Consider the following 26123-nt stretch of genomic DNA (forward strand, 5'->3'; position numbering starts at 1 on the left):
TGGGGGTGCAAATGCCCAGTCTATTATGGAGGAAACTGAAATTCAGGAGGACTGATTAAGTGGCACAACGACACAGAAAAAGAGCATTGGTATTAGGGAACAAAGGGGAAGCCTGGGTCTGTCAGACTTCCAACTGAAGTACCAAGGTACAGCCGGGTGGTCATGTTTCTATTCATCTACTCCCTCTGGTCTCAGTTTACCCAGTAGTCTCCAAACCCCCAGACAGGCAGAATGAAGCACAAAGACGGAGTTAAATGGAGAAGTGGGGGGGGGGACAATGGAGATAATCTCAGACTGTCAATTCATTCAACTGTGCCCCCCCCCCAAGTGTTCTGGGCCAGGTGCAGACAGTCAGACATGAAAGGCAAGCCCAACTATTATTCAGCTGGGAAGCAGAAGCTCAGAGAGAGTTTCCCTTAGTTGCTGTCACATGAAGGTCTAGGAATCAGGATGGGGGTGTGGAGTGATGTCAGCCACTGCTATGGCTCAGAGGCAGGAGCACGCTGGCTGAGCTGAGCGGCAGCAAGAAGGAAAGGGTTCTGGGGCAGGACTTGCTGGCCTTCCTCAGCTCTAGTGGCCCTGTACCCCCCAGGGCAAAGCCTGGACCAGCAGCCCCTCACTGCACATTCCAGGCAGTGCAGCCCACACAGTTTGCCTCCTAGGTGATGCCACCAGCTAGGAATGTTTTCAGCACACAGCAGCGCCCTCCCCAACTGGCTGACCCAGCTCACTGCAGGGTGCCCAAGGCATGATGACCTCAGTCCTTGCTTCTTCCTGGGGTCACCAAGCAGCATGGCCTGCTACCTGGATTCTTTTAGAGACAGTTCCATACAGCCTCGCAAGCTGGCAGAACCAGGGGCCTGTGTCCTTCCTAGGTCCCTAGGCTTCAAGTTCCTCTTGTATTTGCAGAGACACCAGACTCCACACAACAATATTTAGCCACCAGAGTTATTCTGGGGTGGGGGAGGAGGCATGGCCTAGCAATAGAGTTCCAGTCTAGAACCCACAGTGAGGGTTGGGGCCGTTTTCAGTGGTAGAGCTCCTGTCTAGCATACACCAAGGCCCTGGGCTCATCTCCAGCACAGAAGAAAAAAAATTTTTTTTTGTTTTATCAAGGTAGGGTCTTGCTCTAACCCAGGCTGTCATGGAACTCATTTTGTAGTCCCAGACTGGTCTCAAACTCACAGCAATCCTCCTACCTCAGATTAAAGGCATATGCTACCATGCCTGGCCCACTCCCAGTTTTTTTAAATCTTTTTTTTAAAAATATTTTTGTTTATTTTTATTTATTTGAGAGCAACAGACAGAGAAAGAGGCAGATAAATACAGAGAGAATGGGTGAGCCAGGGCCTTCAGCCACTTCAAACAAACTCCACACACATGTGCTACCCTGTGCATCTGACTTACATGGGTCCTGGGAAATCGAGCCTTGAACCGAGGTCCTTAGGCTTTATAGGCAAACGTTTAACTGCTAAGCCATCTCTCCAGCCTCTAAATCTTTTTATTATTATTCATTTGAGAGAAATAGAAAGATGCAGACAAGCCGGGTGTGGTGGCAGACACCCTTAATCCCAGAACTCAGGAGGCAGAGGTAGAAGGATTGCCATGAGTTCAAGGCTACCCTGAGACTCCACACTGGATTCCAGGTCAACCTGAGCTAAAGTGAGACCCTACCTTGAAAAAGAAAAGAAAATATGTAGACAGAAAGAGAAAGTATGGGCACACTAGGGCCTCCTATGCTGAAAACCAACTCTAGATGCATATACCAGTTTGTGCACCTGGTTTTATGTGGGTACAGGGGAATCAAACCCAGGTCATCAGACTTTAACTAGTGAGCCAACTCTTCAACCCTGGCTTTCTTTCCCCCTCAATTCTCTTACCTCTGCCTCCTGAGTGCTGGGATTAAAGGTGTGAGCCACCATGCTTATCTTTCCCCTTGAATCTTTTTTTTTTTTTTTTTTGAGGTAGGGTCTTGCTCTAGTCCAGGCTGACCTGGAATTCACTGTGGAGTCTCAGGGTGGCCTAGAACTCATGGCAATCCTCCTATCTCTGCCTCCCAAGTGCTGGGATTAAAGGTGTGTACCACCAAGCCCAGCTTTTTTTTAATTTTTAAATTTTTTTGTTCATTCTTATTTTTTTATTTGAGAGTGACAGAGAGAGAGAGAAAGAGGGAGAGAGAGAGAATGGGTGCGCCAGGGCTTCTAGCCACTGCAAACAAACTCCAAATGCATGTGCCCCCTTGTGCATCTGGCTAATGTGGGTCCTGGGGAACTGAGCCTCGAACCAGGGTTCTTGTGCTTCACAGACAAGCACTTAACCACTAAGCCATCTCTCCAGCCCTCCTTCTTGATTCTTTATTTTATTTTATTTTTTAATTTTTATTAACAGTTTCCATGATCCTCCTTGATTCTTAATAGTTTCTTGGAGGCTGGAGAGATGGTCTTGTCATGCATGGTGGCTCAAGCCTGAAATCCCATTACTTAAAAGGTTTTAGACAACTCAGGAACCATAGATCGTTGTTAGAAAATTTTCAGTGCCAGGGATGGGATACCACCAGTGAGTTGTTGGCCAGGGAGGTCCCTGATGCCCCCAAAACATTATAGGCCATTGCCGAGGCCCTTGGTTTCCCACCAGGAATAGATGGTAAGACCCTATTGCTGAAGACTCCACATACTTGGGCTGCAAGACCACTGAGAAATCATGCTGGAACTGAGCTGACATGTAGACCAGCTGACAGAAAGCTGGAAGAAGTCATTCTACATGTAGTTCAATGGGAGAAAGAGATAACATCAGTGAAGATACTCAACAGTGGACACTACAGGCCTTATAATTGGCCAGCCAGGCCAAATGAGCCAACGGGTGCAATAGTGGCAGGTCTGTCATGGTGGAAACCAACTGCCCTCCAATTGGACTGAAGGCCCACTCCATGGTGGGGGGGAACACATCCCTGATTCTAAAAACTTAAAAGAGGGTTAGTCATGAGCCCTAGGGGTGTAACATCTGCTGATGTCTGGAAAAATGTATATACAATGTTTATCAAACTGCCCAGTAAGCACTTCTCTTAATATTCATACCCTTATATTAATGCTACTCTCACTTTGGGTAGATAATCTTCTCTTTTCAGATGGCAGTGACCTTAGGATGACTCAGAAGGTATCATAGTGCTGGAAAGAAGTGACTGGAGTACTGAGTAACATCTCGATCACACCTTCCAAGGCTCAGGGTCTAATGCAGAAGAGGTGGCGGAAAGACTGTAAGAGCCAAAGGAAGGGTAGGACTCCTTACAATGTGCTCCCTCCAGACATAAAATGGCCTGGATATCCATGACCTCATAGTGCCTGACACTACCTACATAAGACCATCAAGAGGAGGAAAAGATCATGACATGAAAATAAAAGAGAGACTGATTGAAAGGGGGAGGAGATATGATGGAGAATGGAATTTCAAAGGGGAAAGTGGGGAGGGAGGGAGGGAGGGAGGGAGAGTATTACCATGGGATATCTTTCATAATCATGGAAAATGTTAATAATAATTGAGAAAAAAAGGTTAAGGTTTTGGACAGAGGATTGCCGTGAGTTCCAGGTCAGCCTGGCCTATAGCGTGAGCCCTTGTACAATACAAAAGTGGGTGTTGGGAGATGATTCAGAGGATAAGATTGTTTGCCACACGCTGGGCATGGTGGCGCACACCTTTAATCCCAGCACTCTCGGAAGGCAGAGGTAGGAGGATTGTGGAGAGTTGAGGCCACCCTGAGGTCAGCCTAGGCCCTACCTCAAGGGGGGAGTCTGCCTGCCATGGAGGCATGAGGCCGTGAGATAGGTCCCAGCATCCACATAGAAAGCCTATCTCAAGGAAACAACATGGAGGAGGAGGAGTAGACACCCTAAGTTTTCCTCTGGCCTTTGTACCCATGTGCATGAATCTTCACACACACTTGTATACACATGCATACCCCACATCAACCATACTATATGCACACAAGCCAAAACAATCCAAAAGCCAACAAATAAGTGATGGCATGGTGGCACACACCTTTAATCCCAGCACCATGGAGGCAGAGGTAGGAGGGTCGCGGTAAGTTTGAGGCCACCCTGAGACTATGTAGTAAATTCCAGGTCAGCCTGGTTTAGAGTGAGACCCTACCTCAAAAAACCAAAATAATAAATAAATAAATAAATAAGTGATAAAAGAATACTGCAGCATAGGACAAACCTGTCACCCACTACTCAGGAGGCTGAGGCAGAAGGTTGTGAGGTATAGACCAGCCTGGGCTACACCAAGAGCCTGTGCGAGAAAAGCAAACAAAATTAATACCATACAATGCAGAGAGTCCTCCTCTCTGTGTGCCCAGGAGATAGGAAATCCCAGATCCACACAGAAACTCCTCGTATTATAGGAGGCAGCCCAGCTAGTGTCCACAGATAGATAATGGACATACATGGCAGGATCCACGTTACTCACCAGGAAAAGGAGCCAGGCTATGTTACACACCACAGCATTGAGGGATATGTCCTCAAAAGACATTGTACTCAGTGAAAATCAGACACAAAGTCCCACACTGTGGGGCTCTGACAAGAAATGTCCAGAAGAGACAACTCCAAAGTCAGGAAGTAGATTTGTGGAAACTGAGGAGGCAGGGTGACTGCTTGTAGCAATCAGGCTTCCTTTGGGATGATGGAATGTTCTGGAATTCAGTAGAGATGAGAGTTGCCTAACTCTGTGATGCACTAATAACCCTGAATTTACACTTTATATGGTTGATTTGCATGACATGCAAATTATATTATCATTGAATATTATTAAACACCTCTGAAGAGCTGGGCGTGGTAGCACACGCCTTTAATCCCAGCATTGTGGTAGGAGGATTGCCAAGACTTTTGAGGCCATTCTAAGACTACATAGTGAATTCCAGATCAGCTTAAGCTAGAGTGAGACCCTACCTCAACCCCCACCAAAAAAAGAAATAACTAACTAAATAAATAAATTGGAGGCCCCCTGGACATGGGTCTTAGCCTTATACAAGGACCTGAAACATAGCCTGAGATGACACCCCTTCACAGAAGAGGAAGAAAGGTGTGGATGGTCTGGGGAGGTCCCAGAGCCGGCTGAGAGGATGGCGAGAAAGGTCCAGGCATGGGAACAGCTGTGTCCCCTCTTGTCCTGAGATAGGCACCAGCCTGTCCCTTCAGTGACCTGCCCTGGGCCAGGAAGAGTCAGGATCCCCAGAGCCACCAGGATGGAATCCAGGCGTCTGGCAGGACCGGTTGTCCTTCCGGAGGGCTCTCTAAGAAGGCAGCTTGTCAACTTGTCTGGGTACTATTAAAGGCGCTGCCTGGGGCCAGCGACGCAGGACTGGGCTGCGGGGGACGAGGGCGGCAATTGGGATTTGTGACGTGTCTTGCGTGGGACCGCAGTTCTCTACCACCAGGGACTCGTGGCAACGTCTGAAGGTCATTGCACCCATGTTTGGAGCCACAGGCTGCTGGGCAGGTGACCACAGCTGCTGCTGGGGTGTGGCTATAATGGGGAGTGGGTGTGGATTTGGAAACACCACCCCATTCCTGCTGCCTGGCCATGAAGCTTCCATTCTGGGACCAGTGCTACTCTTCTTTCCCCATGTCCCTTAGGCAGCGATGACACGATTTGTTCCTCCTTTGCAAATACAGGCCCCAGTGTCCCTCCCAGATCCTACTGCTTACCCTAACCACATGTGTCTCCCCACATCAGAACTGCTGCTCCTGTTGGCCTGGAGGACAATGTGTCCCCCTGGCTGGCCAAAATGATATCCCTCTGGAACTTTCTGGCTCAACCCTGGGCATCCGTGTTTAATTTCTGCCTAGTCCCTATTGCCACCTGTGCATTTCTCAGTCTCTGTCTCCAGCTCTGTCTTTCTGTTTCGTCTATGTATTTCTGGCTCTGTGTCTTGTCTGTGGTTTCTGTCTTGCTCATTTCTCTCTCTATCTCTCCATTTCTTTGTTTTGCCTATAATCGCCCACCTCTGTGTCTTTGTGTGTGTGTGTCCATCTACCCAGTACATTTATTATTATTATTATTATTATTAAAGGTAGGGTCTCACTATTATTATTATTTAAGGTAGGGTCTCACTCTAGCTCATGCTGACCTGGAATTCACTATGTACTCTTAGGGTGGTCTCGAACTCATGATGATCCTCCTACCTCGCCTCCCGGGTACTGGGTGCTGGGATTAAAAGCATGCGCCCACGCACGGCCAATATGTTTAATTTTAATATTTTGGTTTTTCAAGGTAGGGTCTCACTCTAGCCCAGGCTGACCTGGAATTCACTATGTAGTCTCAGGGTGGCCTCGAACTCATGGCAATCCTCCTACCTCTGCCTCCTGAGGGCTGGGATTAAAGGCAAGCGCCACCACATCTGGCTATTTTCAATTTTTAATTTATTTGAGAGAGACAGAGAGAGAAAGAGGCAGGTAGACAGAAAGAATGGGTGCCCCAGGGCCACTGCAAACGAACTCCAGACGCATGCACCCAGTCGTGCATCCGGCTTACGTTGGTCCTGGGGAACCGAACCTGGGTCCACTAGCTTAGCAGACAAGCGCGTTAACTGCTAAGCCATCTCTCCATCCCTGTCTCTCTAATTTCTATCTCTCTGTCTCTCCATCTGTCATCACTTGTCTGTCTCTCACTGCTTCTCTCGTCTCTGTCTCTGATCTCTATTGCTGGTCTGTCTTTGGGTCTCTCCTGTCTCTAGTCCCTCTGATCTCTCTCATCCGTCTCTGGTCTCTGTGTATCTCTCTGATATCTGCGGTCTTTCTGGTGTGTGATCTCTATCTTGATCTCTCTTGTCTCTGTCACCACCCCAGGCCCTCTGCGCCCGCACTCTGGACCCAGCTTCCCGCCCCTACACACAAACAAGCACCCGGCCGAGCTGTCAGAGCGGAGGCCCCGCCCCCTAGCGCTCATTGGCGGGACGCGTCCCGCCCCGCCCCGCCCCGCGGCTCCCCATTGGCCCCCGGCCTCCAGGACCCGGCGGCGGGCAGAGCGGGCCATGAGCCGGCTGTGGCTGGGCCTGGCCTGGCTGCTGCTGGGCGCCGCGGGGACCCCGGGCCGCTACCCGCACCTGGAGGGCGACGTGCGCTGGCGGCGCCTCTTCTCATCCACGCACTTCTTCCTGCGCGTGGACCCAGGCGGGCGCGTGCAGGGCACCCGCTGGCGGCACGGCCGGGACAGTGAGTGCGCTTAATTTGGGCCTCAGTTTCCTCAGCTGTAAGATGGGCGCCACCCCGTGCAGGGTTGGTGGGTGGGGTCCCTGGTCCGTGTACAGGGGAAGCTGCAGCCAAGGCTGTGTGTGCTCAGGAGACTCCCGCTGAGAGGTTCAGGAGGTGCCGGAGTTGGGGTCCTGCCTTTCTTCACGGACACCCCGTTCAGCAGATGAGATGGGAAGCCGAGATGGGGAGAGGAGCTGGGCTACGAAGTAGGCTGCAGCATATAGTATGCACTCGATAAATGTTTGTGGTGTGTATGTGGCCTAGGAGCTGCCAGGATGAGGACGAAGCTGGAGATGACTGGCCGGCCATTATAGTCGGCAAGGATGCTGGGGAGAGTCGGAGTCCAGTGCTGACCACTTGAGTCACCATCAGGGCAGGTGACAGGGTGCTGCCCTTCCTACTGGCTTTCATCTGGCCTCCAAGGCCCTCATTAGACTGAACAGGAGGGCTGTGACAAGGGACTGGCTGGGCAGGTCCATCCGTGGTAGCACAGCAGGTGGGGTGACCTCAGGCTCAGGGAGAGGCCTGGCTCTGCCAGGTGACCTGGGACTGTCACTGCTTCTTTCTAAACCCCGGATACATTCCACATGGAGGGATGGAATGATGGACAACGGATGGTTCTTTGCAAGTAGGGATTGGAACACCTTGGTTAGTAAATGGGCAACTTGTCTGCACAATGCTGGGCTAGGAGATGGAGTGGTAACCACAGTTCCCACAATGTAGTCATCTCAGAGAGGCCATTTCAATTCCAGGAATGACGGCAGCTGTGTTAAAGATGGTGCAGGCCTTTCTCAGAGGCACTGGCCAGATCAGACCCAGTACAGGAGGAACTACCTAACAGGCAGTGGGAACAGCTGGTGCACATGCCCTAGGGCTTGAGGATGGGTAGAGCAGTGTGGGTGATACATGGCCACTATGGGGGAGGGACGCTCAGACTTTCAGGAGCTGAAGATCACACAGCAGGGGCTAGCTTTCACAGTAGTGTGGGGCCCTACTTGACTCCTGTCACTATGTGTAGCTGGTTCAAGGCCACCTGGCTGATTCCCTGCTCACCACAGGACACAGACATGGCCTCTGCCTGGCTCTTTGAAGCCTCTAGGCCACTCTGATCCATCTACCCTTGCCTTATCCACTAGGCTGTCATCTATCCTGACCCCAAGGGTCCAACACCAGCTGGAAGTGGCGCCACAGGCTTGCTAGGGAGCGTCTTGGTTAGGCCCTGAGGAGAGGAAAGCCTGCTGTGGGCACAGCCTGAGTCCCGTCTTGTCCCCATGCAGGTGTTGTTGAGATCCGTTCTGTCCGAGTGGGCACAGTGGTGCTCAAGGCTGTGCACACAGGCTTCTACGTGGCCATGAACCGCCGGGGCCGCCTCTATGGGTCGGTGAGTGATATGTGGTGGCAGATGGCAGGTGCAAGTGAGGTCTGCTAGCCTCATGCTCAGTCTCCTCTCACAGCGCATCTACACAGTGGACTGCAGGTTCCGGGAACGCATAGAGGAGAATGGCTACAACACCTATGCCTCAAGGCGCTGGCGCCACCAAGGCAGGCCCATGTTCCTGGCACTGGATGGCAGTGGGACTCCCCGCCGAGGTGGAAAGACACGGCGGCATCACCTGTCCACCCACTTTCTTCCAGTGCTGGTGTCCTGAGTCCCCACAAGGGAGAGGGGCTGAAGTTGGAAGCCCTGGTTGCCCATCTGCCCTTATATGCATTCTCATTCTAAGTATCAACCAGGTACCTGTTGGGTGCCAGGAATAAGGACACAGCAGGGTTCCCCACAGGCAAAGCTGACTTTCAGGGTGCCCAGCAATTTGTGGGATGCAATGACCTGGCTGGTCATGGTCCAGGCTGCATGAAGGCTGCAGCACGTATTAAGAGGCTCGGGGTTGGGGACACGTGGAGTGGATAAGGAAGCAGGAACTGGGAGGGACAGTTCACACAGGGCCCAGGATTGGGGGGGGGCAATGACACAGAAGCATCATCAGCCAGAGACATCCTCGTCCCCGCTACCCAAGGACACCACCTACTGTGGCAGAAGATGTCCCCTGCAGATGGGCTTGAGCTGGGAACCATAGTGGTCACCTGTAGCCGTCAGCAGAGTGCTCCTGGGAGGGAGATAGGAAGGTCAAAGGCATTCTTAAGAGAGGGGCCACAAGCTGAGGGACACAGGGCCTCTGTAACAGGGGGTTCCCTGGCAGAGGAGGCCTGTATGAGATCCTGACCCCAGAACCACCAGTTAATAAATGCTTTAAACCATTAGGTACATGGTAACTTGTTACAGTGACAGCATGGACGGATGGGAAGACACACACCACATCACACGTGGCAGGAGCTGGTCCTGCCCAGCTGCTTCCTTCTTGGCTGAACATGGCACATCAGTTCTGGCTGCTTAAGCAGCAATGATGGACCCAGCATGGTGGCACATGCCTGTAATCCCAGCACTTGGGAGACAAAGGTAGGAGGAGTGCCAGATGTTCGAGGTCAGCTTGAGACAGACTATGGAGTAAGTTCCAGGTCAGCCTGGACTAGATCCTACCTTGAAAAACCAAAAAAAAAAAAAAAAAAAAAAAAAAAAGAGAGAGAGAGAAAAAAGAGAGAGAGAGAAGAAAGAAAAAAGGGATAGAGAAGATGGCTTAAAGGTTAAGGCGCTTGTCTGCAAAGCGTAAGGACCCATATTTCGACTCTCCAGATCCCATGTTAGCCAGATGCACAAAGGTGAGGCAGGCATAGGTCGCACATGCCCACTAGGTGGTACAAGCATCTGGAGTTAAATGGTAGTGGCTAAAGCCCTGGCATGCCAATTCTCTCTTAAAAAACAACAAAAAAAAAAAAAACAAAAAAAAAAAAAACGGGCATGGTAGCACAAGCCTCTAATCCCAGCACTTAAGGCCAAAGGGCACCCTGAGACTACATAGTTAATTCTAGGGTCAGCCTGGGCCAGAGTGAGACCCTAACTCAGAGGGGAAAAAAACAAAACAGAATGCAGATGACCAGCCCAGTCCCCAGTAGCTGCTGGCACAGGTTGCTTCTCTCTGCACTTCAGGGGTCCTTAACCCAAGGACAAGCAGGATGGACCCCCATTAGCCACAGCCAGTTGCTCAGTCCCATCTCTCTGTGACCTGCAGGGGTGGCCACATCTCACCCCAAAGCCCAGAAGCAAACAGACAAGCGGGGACCTGCATGTGAGCATGTGAGTGGCTTGACAACAGCATAGTATGGGTGGCCCCCACAGGGGAAGGCCACATGGGGGTGGGGAGAGTCCATCCTAAGCAAGGGCAAGTGGACAGAGGGACCCAGGATCACAAAGACCCATTGCCCAGCTGACATGCTGCAGCATCCACCAGGCAGATTTGGGGGTAAAAGTTTGAACTCTGGGCTGGAAAGATGCCTTAATGGTTAAGGCACTTGCCTGCAAAGACTAAGGACTCAAGTTTAAATCTCCAGGTCAGGTCCCATGAAACATGACGTGCAGTAATGCAAGCACGCAATGTCACACATGTGCCACAAGGGGGCACATGCATCTGGAGCTCGTTCTTAGCAGGAAGGCCCTGGCACGCCCATTCTCTCTCTCTCTCTCTGCCTCTCTCAAAACGAAACAAAAAAAGTTTGAATCCTAATCCCATGGCCCATGGGCTGAGAGAGCTGGTCATGGCTGCCTTCCCTACCAGAGGCACAATGCTCCCAAGCCACACACATGCAGGGGAAGAAGACGCCAGCCACGCGCTCTGCTTCTCAGTGGGTGTATTAAATCTTTCCAGACACACACTTTCCCTGTAGAACGTCTGTCCTGTTGGAGCAGTTTGTTCTTGGGTCTGCTGGTCCCCCTTGTGGTCCCGAGGCCGGCGCTGGCTGTGCCCATCCTCCCAGGGGCATGTGGCCGGCTGGTCCTCTCCACAGATCATGTGTGGCCGTGCGTGGCTCAAACGTCCGTTTATTTCAAAGCAGTAATAATTTAAAATCATAAAAACCTTTCTGCCGTTGAACATTGGAGGGTGAGGTTGGAGACGGACGGAGGCGCCTGCCAGGGACGTGGGGCCCAAGCCCCTTCGAGCCAGGAGCAGCTGGGACAGACGCCCCTCCAGCAGCTGCGGGCCGAATCCAGAGCCTGGCCACAGCCTGGGGCCCAGTGGGCACTGCCAGTGACGGGTGACAGCACCTCTAGTCCACGGCCTTGGCGGGTGGAAGGACCGAGCCCCAGGCGGGCAGGCAGGCCTCAGGAGTTGCTCGTGGCATTCTCGTTGCTGGGCGAGCTGGAGGATGACGATGACGATGACGAGGAAAAACCCACCCCAGTTAGGCCCGGGGGGTTGGTGGCCGTGTTCTGTCCTGTGAGGCTTTTCCGGCAGACAGGGCAGCTGTCATGCTTACGGGGTGAGAGGAAGCAGAATTAAGAGGGTAAGAGGAAGGCCAAGGTCTGGATTAGGGTAAGATAAGGACCAGGGTTAAGCTCAGAATGACTCAAGGCCAGGACTAGGGTCAGGGTTGGGCTAAAGCTGACAGACAAGGTGGGGTCAGGTGAGGGTCAGTGCAGAGGGTGGTGTGTCACCTGTTCCAGCCAGGGCACAATGCAGCCATCGTGGAAGAGGTGGTTGCAGGGCAGCTGCCGCACACTCTCACCCAGTGCATAGTCATCCTTGCACACGGGACACTCCAGCCCAGAGCCTGTGGAGGACATTGGTGAAGAAGTCTGCAGGGTCCTGGGAGGTCATACGGAGGTTTGCTCACTGACCCCAAGTGAACCGTACCTACGTGCTCCTCAGTGACGGGGACGGTGGGGAGGGCCTGAATTTTCTCCTTGTCTGCAGGTGGGGGGCCTGTGTTCTCAAACTGATTGAGGAGCTGAAAGACAGAAGGAGCTGGCACCTGAGGGGTCCTGGATCCCCCAGGGGGCCACCACCACCCAGCAGATTCATCAGGACACACTGGACCTCCAGCAGCTCTGGGAGGGTCCAAGCTCCAGGAGAGGGGCTGACGGATAAGTGCTTGCCTTGGGGACAACCCACCATCAGAAGGAATGATCTGTACCCTTACCTGTGTGATGATGGCATCCAGTCCATTGGCCCCCCATGCATAATCCATTGGGTTCGAGTGCAAGACGCCCCTGGGGGAAGAGGCCGGGTCAGGGGGCGCAGGGAGGAGGGGCAGGGTGCCCACCCGCTACTCACCAGGGTCCCAGGCCCAGGCTAGGGATGGCAGCTGGGGTGATGATACCGTTCACCAACTGCTGGATGATCCTGTGGAGATAGGAGTCATGCTGAGGCTGTAGGAACAGGCCAGTAGGCTTGCATCAACCACCTCCACCATCTTATGAGACAGGGTCTTGCTCTGTGGCCCAGGCTGGCTTTGCAAGTGCTGAGGTGACAGGCCTGTGCCAACCTGGCTCAAACTAGCAGCTTCAAAGTTGACTGAAAGAGCAGTCGAGACAGAGACAGCAAGGAGAGGCTAAAGCAAAAGGCTTCATTTGCTTCTTAAAAACAGGGTCCCGTGTAGCAAAGGCTGGCCTCAAACTCACTATGTAGCCTGAGATGGACTTGAGCTTCTGATCTGGGATGACAGGCATGCACTCACACCAGGTTTATGCAGAGCTGGAGATAGAACCCAGGGCCTCATGCATGACAGGCCAGAGTCCAGCCCTAGCCTCAAACTTGCTATGCAGCCCAAGCAGGCCTTGAGCTTCCAATTCCTGATCCTCCTGGCTCAGTCTCTTAGCTAATAGAGTGACAGGCGTGCCCCTATGCCCGGCTGGAGGGAAAAGTCATGCAGCATGGGCTGTTCTGTGCAACTAGAAAAAGTACCTGAAGGCCAGCCTGTTCCTGCCTCCACAGGGCTGTGAGGCTCACTGTGCAAGGGGCTACCAGAAGGGACATGGTGATCAGGCTCTCAAAGGAGCATGGAAATGCACACAGGGTTGGGGCCCTCACCGGCCACCCCGGCCCCCTCACCCTTCCAGCGTGGGGACGCCTTCATGCCGGCCGGTGGCCCGCCGGGCGGTGAGGCGGGCGCGGGGCTGCCGGGCACCGTACCGATGCCGGGACGGGTGCTCTCTCTCCCGTCGGCTCTCGGGGTCCCTGCCATCATCAGCCTGTGTCCCAGGGGGGAACGTGGGGATCTCGAAGCTGTCATCAAAGATTCCGAAAGCAAACTGACCATAGCCCTGTGGCAGCGTGAACAGGTGCTGGTCGACGTTCTGTGGAGAGGACAGGCAGTGAGCCCATGGTCCATGGCCACCACCATCACAGACCAGGGGATGCCCTAGGCCTCCACACCATGATTCATGTCCTTCCCCACAGGACGGACCTCAGAGTGGATCATACAGATAAGAGTTGGGGATGTGACAGAGGTGGAGTGGACACTCTGGCATCAAAGACAGGAAGAAGTACCAGCCTAGCTCTACTGGACACCCACCAGCAGGACATGGCACTATACTCACCTCAAAGGGCTGCCGGCTCTGGTCGGTGGGGGCTGTGGAGGGGGCAGAATTGTTTTCTGTGTTCCTGAGGAGAGACGGAGCCAGTCAGTAGCAAAATCCCTTTGGTCCCAGGGTACAAGGCAGCCCTCAATAGCTTCCTGAAACCACACTTCCCAATCATGAGGACACAGATACACCAGTTACCTCCACTGGCCAGCCATATGGCAGAGCTGTTTTGAGGGTCCTACCTACTCTTCTGCATCCTCAGTCCTGCCTCAGTTACCCTCTCACTGAGACACACAGGATGGCAGGGTCACCCACCATAGCCCCACACTCCTCTGGTAACTACCTGGTCTCTTCTGGAAGCTCCTCAATGAAACCAGACTCGCACCTCGGGCAGATGTAATCCTGCAGGAGAGTGGGAGAGTTAGCACGAAATGGCTAGCTCTAGTTCCTCCCAGGCTGATCCCTCCAGGAGGCCTTCTGGACCCAGTGTGTGCCCCATAGTGATAGAAGTCACTGAGGACCAGCTTCAGTACCCAAACTAAGGCGGGACACAGACAGCTCCCTGTGCAGCTTGGTCTCCCTTGGGCCAACATCCTGATGTCTCAGGAAGAAAGCTGAGGACCTGTGCAGGGGCAGCAAGTGTGAACCCCCCAGACCAGGTTTATAGCTCCTTGAACGAGCCACACTCAGGCCACGCAGGGCCTAAATCCTCACAGAGGTCCTGATGTCGCCTCTAGGAACATGGCCACTTCTGAATGGCAGGGTGCTGAGGCTGCAGGCCAGGTGCCAACTGAGCAGATGCCCAAGGAGTGGGTGCCTATGGGTCTTACCACTGTGTTCCACACAGGGCACTGATCATACCAGGTCCACCTCAACCACTTGGGAGGTGCACACCACAAGGCAGGTGAAAGGTGAGGCTAGCAGAGGGGGCTCTGACAGGCTTGCAGCCATGACACGAGGACACATGACTTGGTAAAACAGATAGTGATCCATGCAGATAGGAACACAGGAAAGGGACAGTACCATTCCTCAGGGCAACACCAATGTGACTCAGTTGGTTTGGGATGGCTGCCAGGCACAGGACAGGCCTCACGAGGGGTGGTGGCCCCCATTCTACAGGTGGGACTCAAGTGTGAGGAGTGCTGCTACCCTCTGCCAAGGAGGGCACACTCATGGCCTGGCTTTCACTGACTCGACTTCCATCCCCACCATACGCTTGCACACAGCAGTCACAGGTTGTGGTCAGGCAGCCTTCTCTCCAACTCCCGCCTCTAGGCCACACAGCCATGCATTATTGGTCCTTTGCTGAAATGTCCTACCCTCAGGCTTCTGCCCCTCGTGACTCCACTGTCATCTCTTAGAAGCAAGCCTGTGACCATGTACCTACACGTGGGGCACAAAGTAGCAGGACATTCCAAGGCACGGGTCACTCTCCAACCATGTAACCCTTATCGTAACTCACGCTAAGAACCAATGACTAGAATAGGAAGTCAGCAAGACACACTGGCCGTAGGGTCTCAGGCCACATTGCCACTGCTTCTAGAGGGTTTCTATCTCTTCAGCTGACAGGGTGTGAAGAATGGGGAACTGTCCCTAGCCACATGAGCTCCCCCCCCCAAAAGAAGGGATGCAGAACTTCCAGTGCTGACCTGGGCCCATGCAAGTACTGGTATGGGCATCCAGTGGTACCAGACGCCCAGGTAGCTTAGTCATAACCGCTGGCTTGCAACTCTGCATGTGCTCTGGGGTAGTAGGAAGGACCCCTAGTAGCCATTCCCCACACCAGGCCTTATGGGAGCCAGCTTCCATCAAAGCTCCAGGGCCCGGCTCTGGGCTCTAGCAAGCAGAGCTGCTAGAGGCTAGGGATGGGCACTGCAAAAAGGCAGCTGTCACTCTCATGGTAGCTGGCATGCATACCTGAGGTAGGGAGAGCCCACCCAGGGCACATCAGTGGTGACAGGAGCCACCCATGCTACCCAGTGGCTCACCATTGGCCTTCCTCCCCACCCACTGTCTAAAGAAGGGCCACGTACCCTGTCTCTTATCATCACCCACTCGGGGTGACTCTGTGGAAGCAAAAGCATGTCAATCTGACATGACAGGGGGGCAGGTCAGGAATGAAGACAGTGCCCAGGCATGCTCCTGGCAACGCATAGCCCCACTGAAGTCAGTCCCTCCAGCTGCACCGTTTGCTCTCTTCAGCCCATGAGGCATAGTGATGGGGTGAGGTGAGGGGCCAGGCTGAGCAGGTGCCCCTGAGGAGGTTGAGCAAAACATAGGGTCTGGACCAGCCAAGTACAGCATCAAATTTGGGCCCAGGCACTGGTGCAGCATGGGGCCAGAGGACCCAGGCGGTTCCTGCCCCCTGGGAGGACACAAGCGCAGGCCACTAGAGGGAGCCCTTCAGGGTCTGGTCACCTGTACACAGGGTACCATTGAGCATACCTGGAGGTAGCATTGCTCAGTGCCTGGCCTGGGACCACAGCTTTGAAATGGTGCTGTGGTGGGACCTCCACCTGGCCCAAGGCAGGCTCAGAGCAGCCCGGAACCTGAGAAGGAGTCATGGTTGGAAGTGGGTGTCTCATGTCAACCAGCCCAGGTGTCTGAGAGGCAGCTGTGCACAGTGACCACATGGGCCAAGGACTCCTCCAAGGAGTGCTCCATCCCAGCACAGAGACCATGGTAAGGACACTGGGGGAGTCCCACTGAGCACACAGACCAGCCCGAGCACTCCCTGCAGCCACTGCTGATCTAATGAATTGTCAACATCGGTGCTTGTCACTCCCTGACCATCCTAATAAACCCTGTGAGAACAAAGACTACACTGGGTCACTGACTTAGGGAAGATCCTTGCCAGGCCTGTTAACAGTCAGAGGTCAGGGTCCTCCCTGTCCAAGGCCACAAGGACAGGACCTGGCGCTGCTCTGGCCCCGGGAAGAGGAGCCACAGCCAAAGGCAGAGTTGGAGAGACTCTGGAGACACAGGAGTCCCCTTGTTCCCTCCCAGGATTTCTATGAGCTTCGAGAGGCTGCACTGCCACCAGTTCAGGCCCCTAGCCCTGAAGCCGGAGACAGGAAGGCAGAAAGACAGGGTTAAGATGTGGGGAGGGAGATGACTCCAGCTCCTCAGAAGTCCACCTTCTCTCTCCCAGAACAACACCACAGCTTCACGAATCAGGGCTCAATGCCACCCAGGAGCTGGTGTGCAGCGATACCTAACTGCTCCTATCTCTCACCCAGCAGCTGATGCCCTGATTCAGACGCCACCCCACGCTTCTTTCCGTTTAGTTCCCCCTGGCCGGGTGGCCAACTTGAGGAATGGGTGCCTCGGGAGGGACCACACAGGCTTGCTTCCCACTTGACAAGCAGGAGTGGGTAGGCCTTAAACCCTCACTTCCTCTAGTATCCCCTGCGAAGATGGAAGGGGTTGCAGGTACAGTTGGCTAAGTCCCCTTGGGAATCTGCTGGTTCAGAACCCAGGAAGGAAACAAGCTGGGCACGTACGTGGGGTGCATCGGGTGGAAGACGCTGGCCAGGGGCGTCAAGAGCCTTCCACCAGGGTCCCCAAGTATAGGAACCAAAGCCACCTTGAAGGAGCAAGGGCCCTAGGTCACCCAGGTGGAGTCCCCAGACACCTCGAGCCCCGGACGCGCTCTGGTGACGGACGGCCGCAGGGCGCTCGAGGCCGCGCTGCGCGCCCCCGAGGCCGGGCCACGCGCTCCCAGCCCGTCCCGGTTCCGAGCTCGGGTGAGAGCCGCATGGGATCCTTCCGCGCCCGCGTCCCCAGGGGCGACACCGAGGCCTCCCCCGGTCCCGCACGGCCCACCCCAACCTCGCCTCAGTTTCCCTGCTCGACCTTGGCCTCCCGCCCAGGGCTCACCGGCAGGCGCGGCACGATCTCCACCGAGCAGCAGTGGCAGAAGAACCGTCCGGGCTGCGACGACGCCTCGGCCATGGCCACCGCCGCCTCCGCGCCGCCCGCCCCCCGCGCGGCACCCGCCGCCGGCCGTTTGCTGCTCCCTCCTCGCCGGCCGACGCGCACGCACACGCATGGCACGCACGCTCACGCACGCACGGCACGCACGGCAGGCGTGGGATGCGCGAGGAACGCGGGCGAAGCGTGCGTTCGGCGGGGGGCGACGAGGGCGACGGTGGCCGTACAGGGGCAAACCAAGCACTGTCTGCACTCGGCGCGCTGGGCAGGGGGCGAGGGGGTGGGGCCTGAATGGGGCGGGGGCCGAACCTTCTCGGCAACCAGGAACAGAGGTGGGGCCTGACCTGGGTGGTAGGCTCGGTAGACGCTCCGGGACGGGGCCTCCGTGGAGGCGGGGCCGACTCTAGGCAACCAGGAACGGAGGTGGGGCAAGGGCTTGTAGGCTGCGGAGCAGCTCAGGGGGCGGGGCCTCTCGGGCCGAGCCCCGTCTCCTTGGTAACAAGGATGGGCGGCCGAGGCCGATGAGCGGGGACTACACGGGGAGAAACTGAATCGCCTTGGCAACCGGGATGGAGGTGGGGACAGGACTGGATACGCTCTAGGGGCGGGGCTTCTACGGAGCCTGGGCCGGGGGCGGGGCCGCAGTTCCTGGGAAGCCGCAGATGCTGAGGGGCGGGGCTGTTTCCGGGTTGGCCACCAGGAAAGACGGTGAGTCCAGGGCTGGAGGCGGCCGAGGCGCTCAGGAGGTGGGATCTCTTGGGGGCGGGGCCGAGTCTCCCCAGCAACTGGGAATGAAGGTGGGGCCAGACCGGGAAGCCGCGTGGGCGTTGTGGGGCGGGGTCAGGTCTCGTTTGGAAGCTGCGGTCAGGGGCGGGGATGGATGCTACGGCGGTCAAGAGGCGGGGCCTGCGCGAGACTCGGCTGCCCTGGGGCGAAGGGAGGGCCAGTCTCCTTGGCAACCCTGATGGGGGCGGAGCCATCGCCAATGGCAGAAAATGCTGAGCCCTGCTGGGGCAATAATAGGGCGGGGCCGTCTTCTTGGCAAACAGGATCTGTGATTTTGGCCAAACCTGGAGACCGCCGTGGAACTTGAGGGCGGAGCCAGATGGGGCGTGGTTGTTTCCTTGGCAACGAGGATCGAAGGTGGAGCCAAGCTTGGATGCAGCGGGGCGGGGCCTACATTCTTCGCTCTATCCTTCGTCGGCGGCTGCTTTTACTGTTTCAGCCTCACTGCGCACGCTTTTTCTGCCAATGAGCCGCGACTTTGTACTTGGCTATGGCCCTCCACGGTCCCCGAGACTACCGCGCCGCTTTCCTCCGTGTGTCTTGCAAGCCTTCACTCTAATGTAGCTTTCACACGAGGTCTTTGTCGCCCTCCTCCATAGCCTTATTTGATAAACCGGGAAGAGGAGTTTGTGCCTGGTATACATCACTCGTCCTTTAACCATTCGTGGGATGGCTGCAGACAGCACTTGGTGAAAGAAAGGAGCCCTCAGGCTCCGTGGTGCTCGTGTCTCGGTGTGACCCGTGGGGTAGGGAGCAGGAGGTCGTGTTCCCCTGATGCTCTGGAGCCTTGCGTCATCACCTAGGGCAGGCCCTGCATGTTCTTGAGGTCAGTTCCTACATTTATTTCTACCTCTTTTAAGCCTTCATTGAGCCCCTACTGCATACCTGACCCCGGTGAGATGTACACATTCTCCCCACCCGTATGAAGTGGAGCCAGAGGATAGGACCCTAGGGTTTAGATCTGTCTGGAGAGACAAGAAGGGCTTCCCGTGGGGAGAAGGCGTTAGAATCGGTGTTTTGGGGAATGAATAGAAGCGGGGCTTCCTGCAAAAGGGGGCATTGGACGTACTGCTATACTGTCCATGGTTGCAGATTATTCCCCTAGTGGCCACCAGAGGGCGCACTGGCCATATTAATGGAAATTAGCTACTTCCCTGGGACCAAGGTTGGCACACTTCAAATCAGGCCTTGAATTCTCCAGCCTCAGAGCCATTTCCTACATACCCTCTATGTGGCAGCCCAAGATGCTTGTTAAAAAGCTTCAGGTAGGGGCTGGAAAGATGGCTTAGCTTTTAAGGCGTTTTCCTGCAAAGCTAAAGAATCCTGGTTCGATTCTCCAGGACCCACGTAAGGGGGCGCATGTTTCTGGAGTTTGTTTGCAGTGACTAGAGGCGTGTGCCCATTCTGTGTGTGTGTGTGTGTGTGTGTATTCCTTTCTTATCTCTCTCAAATAAATAGAGTCTCACTTAAAAAAAAAAAAAAAACTTCAGACAGCAGACCCAATGGTCTTCCTTTTCACTAGCTGCTCAGTGGCTGCTCCATCTACCGGACCTATCCCTTCTCCACAGCTGGTCCCAATGCCAGGTGCTGAGCACCTACACTAGAATCAGTGATCAAATAGTGAGTGACTGCTGTGTGCTGGCCAGGACAAGTCACTGGGGATTGAAGAGAGAACAGTTCTCTTCGTCTACCAAGCTCCCCGAGGTAGGGTGAGATGATGGACAGCTGGGCAGAGCCGGGCCTCCACCAGAGTCCCAGGCCCATATCTCACCTATGCTGCCCTGTGAGGCTAAGTGATAGAATACAGCAGCCCTGAGGTACCACAGCCCACAGGCCACTTGGCTTTTGCTGGCCAAAGACTTTGACGGCCTACTCCATCTTCAGGAAACAATGGACACTGAAAACAGAGGTACCTGCCCATATCCTCAGCACCTTCTGAGAAAGACTTCACAAAGGAATCTTGTAGGGAGTGGGGATCAGGTCCATGAGACCCAGATCAGGGCTGTCGCCTCCCTCAGATCCAGAACCAAGTTGTCTTCCCATCAGACCTAGGGCCAAAGCTGCCTCCCTCTTTAGACCAGGACAGGGCCACTTCCCCCTCAGACCCAGGACAGGCCTGGCTCCCGCTCAGACCCAAGGCACAGCCTAGCCTTCCTATGCCATTCAGGTCTCCCAGACCTTCCAGGTACAGAGTCTCCAGCCAATGAGAAAGTCACTGCTCTGATGTGGGCCACGTGGATGACCTAGGACAACATGCCCACCAAAGGCTCTTACCTGTTTTGTTTGTTTGTTGAGACAGAGTCTCACACTTTAAAATATATATATATCTTATTTATTTATTTATTTGACAGAGAAAGTGGGTGGGAGAGAGAGAGAATGGGCATGCCAGGTCCTCTAGTCACTGCAAAAGAACTCCAGACATGTGTGCCCCCTTGTGCATCTGGCTAACGTGGGTCCTGGGGGATCGAACCTGGGTCCTTTGGCTTTGCAGGCAAACGCCTTAACTGCTAAGCCATCCCTCCAGCCCCAGAGTCCCACCCTTTAGCCCAGGCTGGCATGAAACTCACCATCCTCCTGCCTCAGCCTCCCCAGAGTTGAGATGACAGGTTTGCATCATCACACCTGGCTCTGAAGGTCTCCTATCTTGATCTCATCAGTAGAGTCCCCCTTAGCCCTTAAAGAGGACAGGCCAGTAGGCTCTGGGCTAGGGACAGAGGCCATCAATAAAGTCCCCCTTAGCCACAGAAGAGAACAGACAGGTAGGCTCTGGGTTAGGGACACAGAGACCAAAATCCCACCAGTGACTCTTTTTTGGTTTTGGTTTGTCTCACTCTAGCTCAGGCTGACCTGGAATTCACTCTGTAGTATCAAGGTGGCTTCAAACTCATAGCAATCCTCCTACCTCTGACTCCAGAATGCTCAGATTAAAGGTGTGCGCCACCACACCCAGCTCCAGTGACTCTTTTTAAAAAGTAATTTTGCCAGGGGCTGGAGAGATGGCTTAGAAGATAAGACATTTGCCTGCAAAGCCAAACGATCCCAGTTCAACACTCCAGAACCCACATAAGCCAGATGCACAAAGGGGGCACATGTGTCTGAAGTTTGTTTGCAGTGGCTGGAGGTCCTGGTGTGCCCATTCTCTCTCTCCCTCAAATAAATAAATAAATAAATTCTTTTAAAAATAATTTCGCCAGGCATGGTGGTGCACGCCTTTAATACCAGCACTCAGGAGGCAGAGGTAGGAGGATTGCCTTGAGTTCGAGGTAGCCTAAGAATACAAAGTGAATTCCAGGTCAACCTGGGCTAGAGTGAAACCCTACCTTGAAAAAAAAAAAAAAACGGGGGGGGGGGCGCTAGAGAAATGGCTTAGTGGTTAAGACGCTTGCCTACAAAGCCAAAGGACCCAGGTTTGATTCCCCAGGACCCACGTAAACCAGCTGCACAAAGAGGCGCATGCATCTGGAGTTAATTTGCAGTTGCTGGAGGTCCTGGCGCACCTATTCTCTCTCTCTCTTTCTCTCCTCACCTATTTCTCTCTCTCTTAAATAAAGAAAAATTTAAAAATAAAAAATAGTAAAAATAATTTATTTGTTGGGCATGGTGGCACACGCCTTTAATCCCAGCACTAGGAACGTAGAGGTAGGAAGCTCGGCCTGAGTTCGAGGCCACCCTGAGACTACGTAGTGGATTCTAGGTCAGCCTGAGCTAGAGTAAAACCCTACCTGGAAAAAACAAAAAATAAAAGAAAAGTTATTGGGAGGGGCCTAAATAGAAAGAACAGGCACACCAGAACCTCTAGCCACTGCAAAGGAACTCCCAATGCATGCACCACCTTGTGTATCTGGCTTACGTGCACACTGGGGAATCAAACCCAAGTCCTTAGGTTTTGCAGGCAAGCTCCTTAACTGCTATGCCATCTCCCCAGGTCTCACCAGTGACTCTTGAATTGTACTTTTCTGCCATGAAGCACCAACCCCAGCTCTTGGGTTCTCAGAGCAGACCTGTCAGACACTGTCTTCCAATCCTTTGTTTTTTTCTTGTAACAGAGTCTCATTTCTAGTCCAGGCTAACCTGGAACTCACTCTGTAGCCCAGGCTGGCCTTGAACTGACAGCAATCCTCCTACCTCTGCCTCCTAGGAACTTGGATTAAAGGTGCATGCCACCATGCCAACCAAGACTTAATTTAAATATCCCTTCTCCTGGGTGGTAAAAGCCTGTCATTCCAGCACTAAGGAGTCTGAGGCAAGAGAATTGCTGGGAGTTCCAGACCAGCCCAGACTACAAAGTGAGCCCTTATTTAAAAAAAAATAAAACAAGGGCTGGAGGGATGGCTTAGTGGTTAAGGTGTCTGCCTGCAAAGCCAAAGGACCCAGGTTCGATTCCCCAGGACCCATGTTAGCCAGATGCACAAGGGGGCACATGCATCTGGAGTTTGTTTGCAGTGGCTGGAGGCCCTAGTGCGCCCATTCTCTCTCTCCCTCTCCCTCTTTCTCTGTCAAATAAATAAAAATATTTTGAAAAAACAAGTAATCAATCATTTCCTTTTGTGCCACCCTCAACCTCTTCAGGCAGCCTTAAGTACAGCAGCTGCCATAAAGCTACACCCCAAGTACAAGACACGGGACTTTCACTATCTGTGTGTCCCTTGGGCCTGGACAGGAGCGAGACAGGAGTGTGACTTAGCCACGTCTCTAGTGCTGAGGTAGGAAGTGGACAGGAGACAGGGCAAGGGTGGTTAGTGAGGATCTAAAGGCAGGGGCTACAAGGTGTCACTGGGGTCTCTTGGGTTCCCAGTCCACGGTCTCTGGATGCCAGCTAGGAAGCAGGCCAGGAAGGGCCCTGAGCCCACTGCAGCCACACAATCACCCCTTTTGATATTCCAGCCCAGGCCAGCACAGTGGGTTCAGGTATCGGCCAAGGTCACACTCCAGCCTCCCCGCATGGCCTGGAGGAGTACACAAGGGTCTCTAGCCCCGCCTCAACCCAGGAGCATCCATGGGGGCACTGCTGGGGACCAAGGCCAGGTCAGCACCTTCTCTGTGTGTCATCAGGACAGTAAATTGGCCCTTGGCCAGCTGCTGGGCTGTTTTAAAGGTGTGAGAAAAAGGCCTAAGTGCGGCTTGTACAGGTGGAAGACCTGCCTCGCTCAGCAGGAGAGGCTCCCTCCAAGACCACAAGACCTGAGGGACGGTCCCAGAAACCCTAGTCAATCCATGGCTCTCTATGGCTTCACCCCTTTTTATCTCCCCGAAAGCAGGTACCCCACTTCAGTTAGAGATGTATTTGCTCATATGCTGTATGGTAGGAGGCCCCTCCACACCAGGAGCTTGGTGAGGTCAGAATGCAGCCAGCTTCCCAGCCACCGGGTCCTGCCACCAGGAAGCTTGCCTTGGCCACTGCAGAGGCCTCAAGATAAGAGGAACCTGCTTTAAGATGGGAAGCGTGGGCTGAGAGATTGCTGAGTGGTTAAGGTGCTTTCCTGCAAAGCCTAACATCCAGAGTTTGATTGCTTGATTCCCCAGAACCCACGTAAAACCAGATGCACAAGGTGGCACAGAGGTAGGAGGGTCACTGAGTTCAAGGCCAGCCTAAGACTGCAGGGTGAATTCCAGGTCAGCCTGGGCTAGAGCAAGCCCCTAAAAAAAAAAAAAAAAAGAGGGGAAGCTTGTCTCCAACACTGAGGCCAGAGGACAGATAGAGCGCCTCCTAGACCCACACTGATGTCACCCTAAAATTGTGGGAAGCACCTGTGTCTAGGCAACAGGTATTCCCGAGCAGACAAGGTCTGCAGAGACCAGCTCTGTCTTGCAGAGAATGGGAAGCCCTGTTGGGACAAGGTGTGTGTAGCCCTAGCTGTCCTGCAATTTGCAACTGATTGGCTTTGTACTTGTAGGAATCCTCCTGCCTCAGTTTCTTGAGTGCTATAATGAAGGCATGACCCATACCCAGGATTTTTTTTTTTTTTAATTTGAGACAGGAAGAGGCAGAGAGAATGGGCGCACCAGGGCCTCCAGCCACTGCACAGAATTCCAGATGCATATACCCACTTGTGCATCTGGCTTACGTGAGACCTGGTCCTTTGGTTTCGCAGGCAAATGCCTTAACCGCTAAGCCATTTCCCCAGCCCTTTTTTTGCTTGTTTGTTTGAGGTAGGGTCTCACTCTAGCTCAGGCTGACCAGTGCTAAGATGGCAGGTGTATACCCCCATGTTTGAGTTTTTTTTTTTTTTTTCTTTGATACAGGGTCTCACTGTAGCTCAGGCTGACCTGGAATTCACTATGTAGTCTCAGGGTGGCCTCGAACTCACAGTAATCCTCCCACCTCTGCCTTCTGAGTGCTGGGATTAAAGACATGCGTCACCACACCTAGCTTTTTTTTTAAATTGTTTTTTTATTTTTTATTTATTTGAGATGAACAGACAGAGAGAAAGAGGCAGATAGAGACACAATGGGCATGCCAGGTCCTCCAGCCACTGCATATGAACTCCAGACACGTGCACTCCCTTGTGCATCTGGCTAACGTGGGTCCTAGGGAATAGAGCCTTGAACCAGGGTCCTTAGGCTTCACAGGCAAGCGCTTAACCGCTAAGCCATCTATCCACCCTCTCACCTGGCTTTAAAAAAAAATTAAATTTATTCATTAGGGATGGGGAGAGAGAAAGAGAGAAAGGGCACACCAGGGCCACTCCAAACAAACTCCAGATGCATGCACCACCATGTGCATCTGGTTTTACGTGGGACCTGGAAAGTCAAACCTGGGTCCTTAGGCTTCATAGGCATGCACCTTAACCACTGAGCTATCTCTCCAGCCCTTTAAAATATTTTGAGCATATTGTTATTTACTTGAGAGAGAGAGAGAGGGAGGCATAGACAGAATTGGTGCACCAGGGCTTTCAGCAACTGTAGATGAACTCCAGATGCATGTGCCACCTTGTACGTCTGGTTTACGTGGCTACTGGGGAATTGAACCCTGGGTCCTTAGGCTTCACAGACAAGTATGTTAACCACTAAGCCATCTCTCCAGAGCAGCACTACTTTTTTGTTTTGTTTTGTTTTGTTTCATTCAAGGTAGGGTCTCACTCTAGCCCAGACTGATCTGAAATTCACTCTGTAGTCTCAGGGTGGCCTCGAACTCAGTGATTCCCCCTACCTCTGCCTCCCAGGTGCTAAGATTAAAGGCATGTGCCACCATGCCCGGCTATTTTTTATTTTAAGACAGGGTTTCATTCTGCATCTCAGGCTTGCCCCTAACTGGCTATCCTCCTGTCTCAGCCTGCAGCCAAGTGTGGGATTACAGGTGTCAGTCAGCATTCCTAGCTAGAGACATCCTGCAGACAATTTGCTCACTGGGTGTGTTGTCTGAGGATATGGGCTGATAAGGTCAGGCTGGGGGAAGAGGCCACTCTAGGGCCATCCAAGGGACCACATGGCAGACAACCCCAGCGTGGTTCCCAGTTGGGATCCACATGCATGCAGGCACACTCCCTTGTGGGTCCCCTCTGCTCATAGTCACGACCCTCCAACCCAAAGACCCTCCCCAAATGTTCTGGGATATCCTAGATCACCGAGGGTCACTGCAGATGACCTGATCCCTACTATAGACACAAGCTCCCAGACAAGTCCCTGGCTCCCAGATGGGCTGGGCCCAGCGCCTCAGGGACATGTCCCGCCCCGCCCCGCCCAACCCGCTCTGGCTTTAATAGGACGCGCCGCCGGCCCTTGCCTATTCCCTCTGCAAGCTCACC

At 53.7% G+C, this 26123-nt stretch overlaps 2 protein-coding genes across 3 annotated transcripts; one reads left to right on the top strand and one right to left on the bottom strand.

Annotated features, from left to right (window-relative positions):
• Positions 1-7024: 7024 nt before the first annotated feature.
• On the top strand, positions 7025-9468 carry Fgf22 (fibroblast growth factor 22). Its single transcript, XM_004654679.3, has 3 exons — positions 7025-7205; positions 8522-8625; positions 8699-9468. The coding sequence occupies exons 1-3, from the start codon at positions 7025-7027 to the stop codon at positions 8891-8893; spliced, it is 480 nt and encodes a 159-aa protein (XP_004654736.3). The 3' UTR covers positions 8894-9468.
• Positions 9469-10968: 1500 nt separating this feature from the next.
• Positions 10969-17648, bottom strand: Rnf126 (ring finger protein 126). Of its 2 annotated transcripts, none has more exons than XM_004654859.2 (9): positions 17539-17648; positions 14003-14061; positions 13675-13738; positions 13187-13431; positions 12410-12478; positions 12276-12345; positions 11990-12083; positions 11791-11906; positions 10969-11607 (listed from the first exon to the last, which is right to left on the bottom strand). In XM_004654859.2, exons 1-9 carry the CDS (start codon positions 17611-17613, stop codon positions 11458-11460), a joined length of 942 nt encoding a protein of 313 aa, XP_004654916.1. In that variant the 5' UTR covers positions 17614-17648; the 3' UTR covers positions 10969-11457. The 2 variants fall into 2 exon arrangements, with proteins under 2 accessions (XP_004654916.1, XP_044990933.1); XM_045134998.1 differs by having other exon boundaries at positions 13268-13431; positions 17539-17646.
• Positions 17649-26123: the final 8475 nt, after the last annotated feature.

Source organism: Jaculus jaculus, chromosome 15 (assembly GCF_020740685.1).
Source record: "Jaculus jaculus isolate mJacJac1 chromosome 15, mJacJac1.mat.Y.cur, whole genome shotgun sequence".
NCBI lineage: Eukaryota > Metazoa > Chordata > Mammalia > Rodentia > Dipodidae > Jaculus > Jaculus jaculus.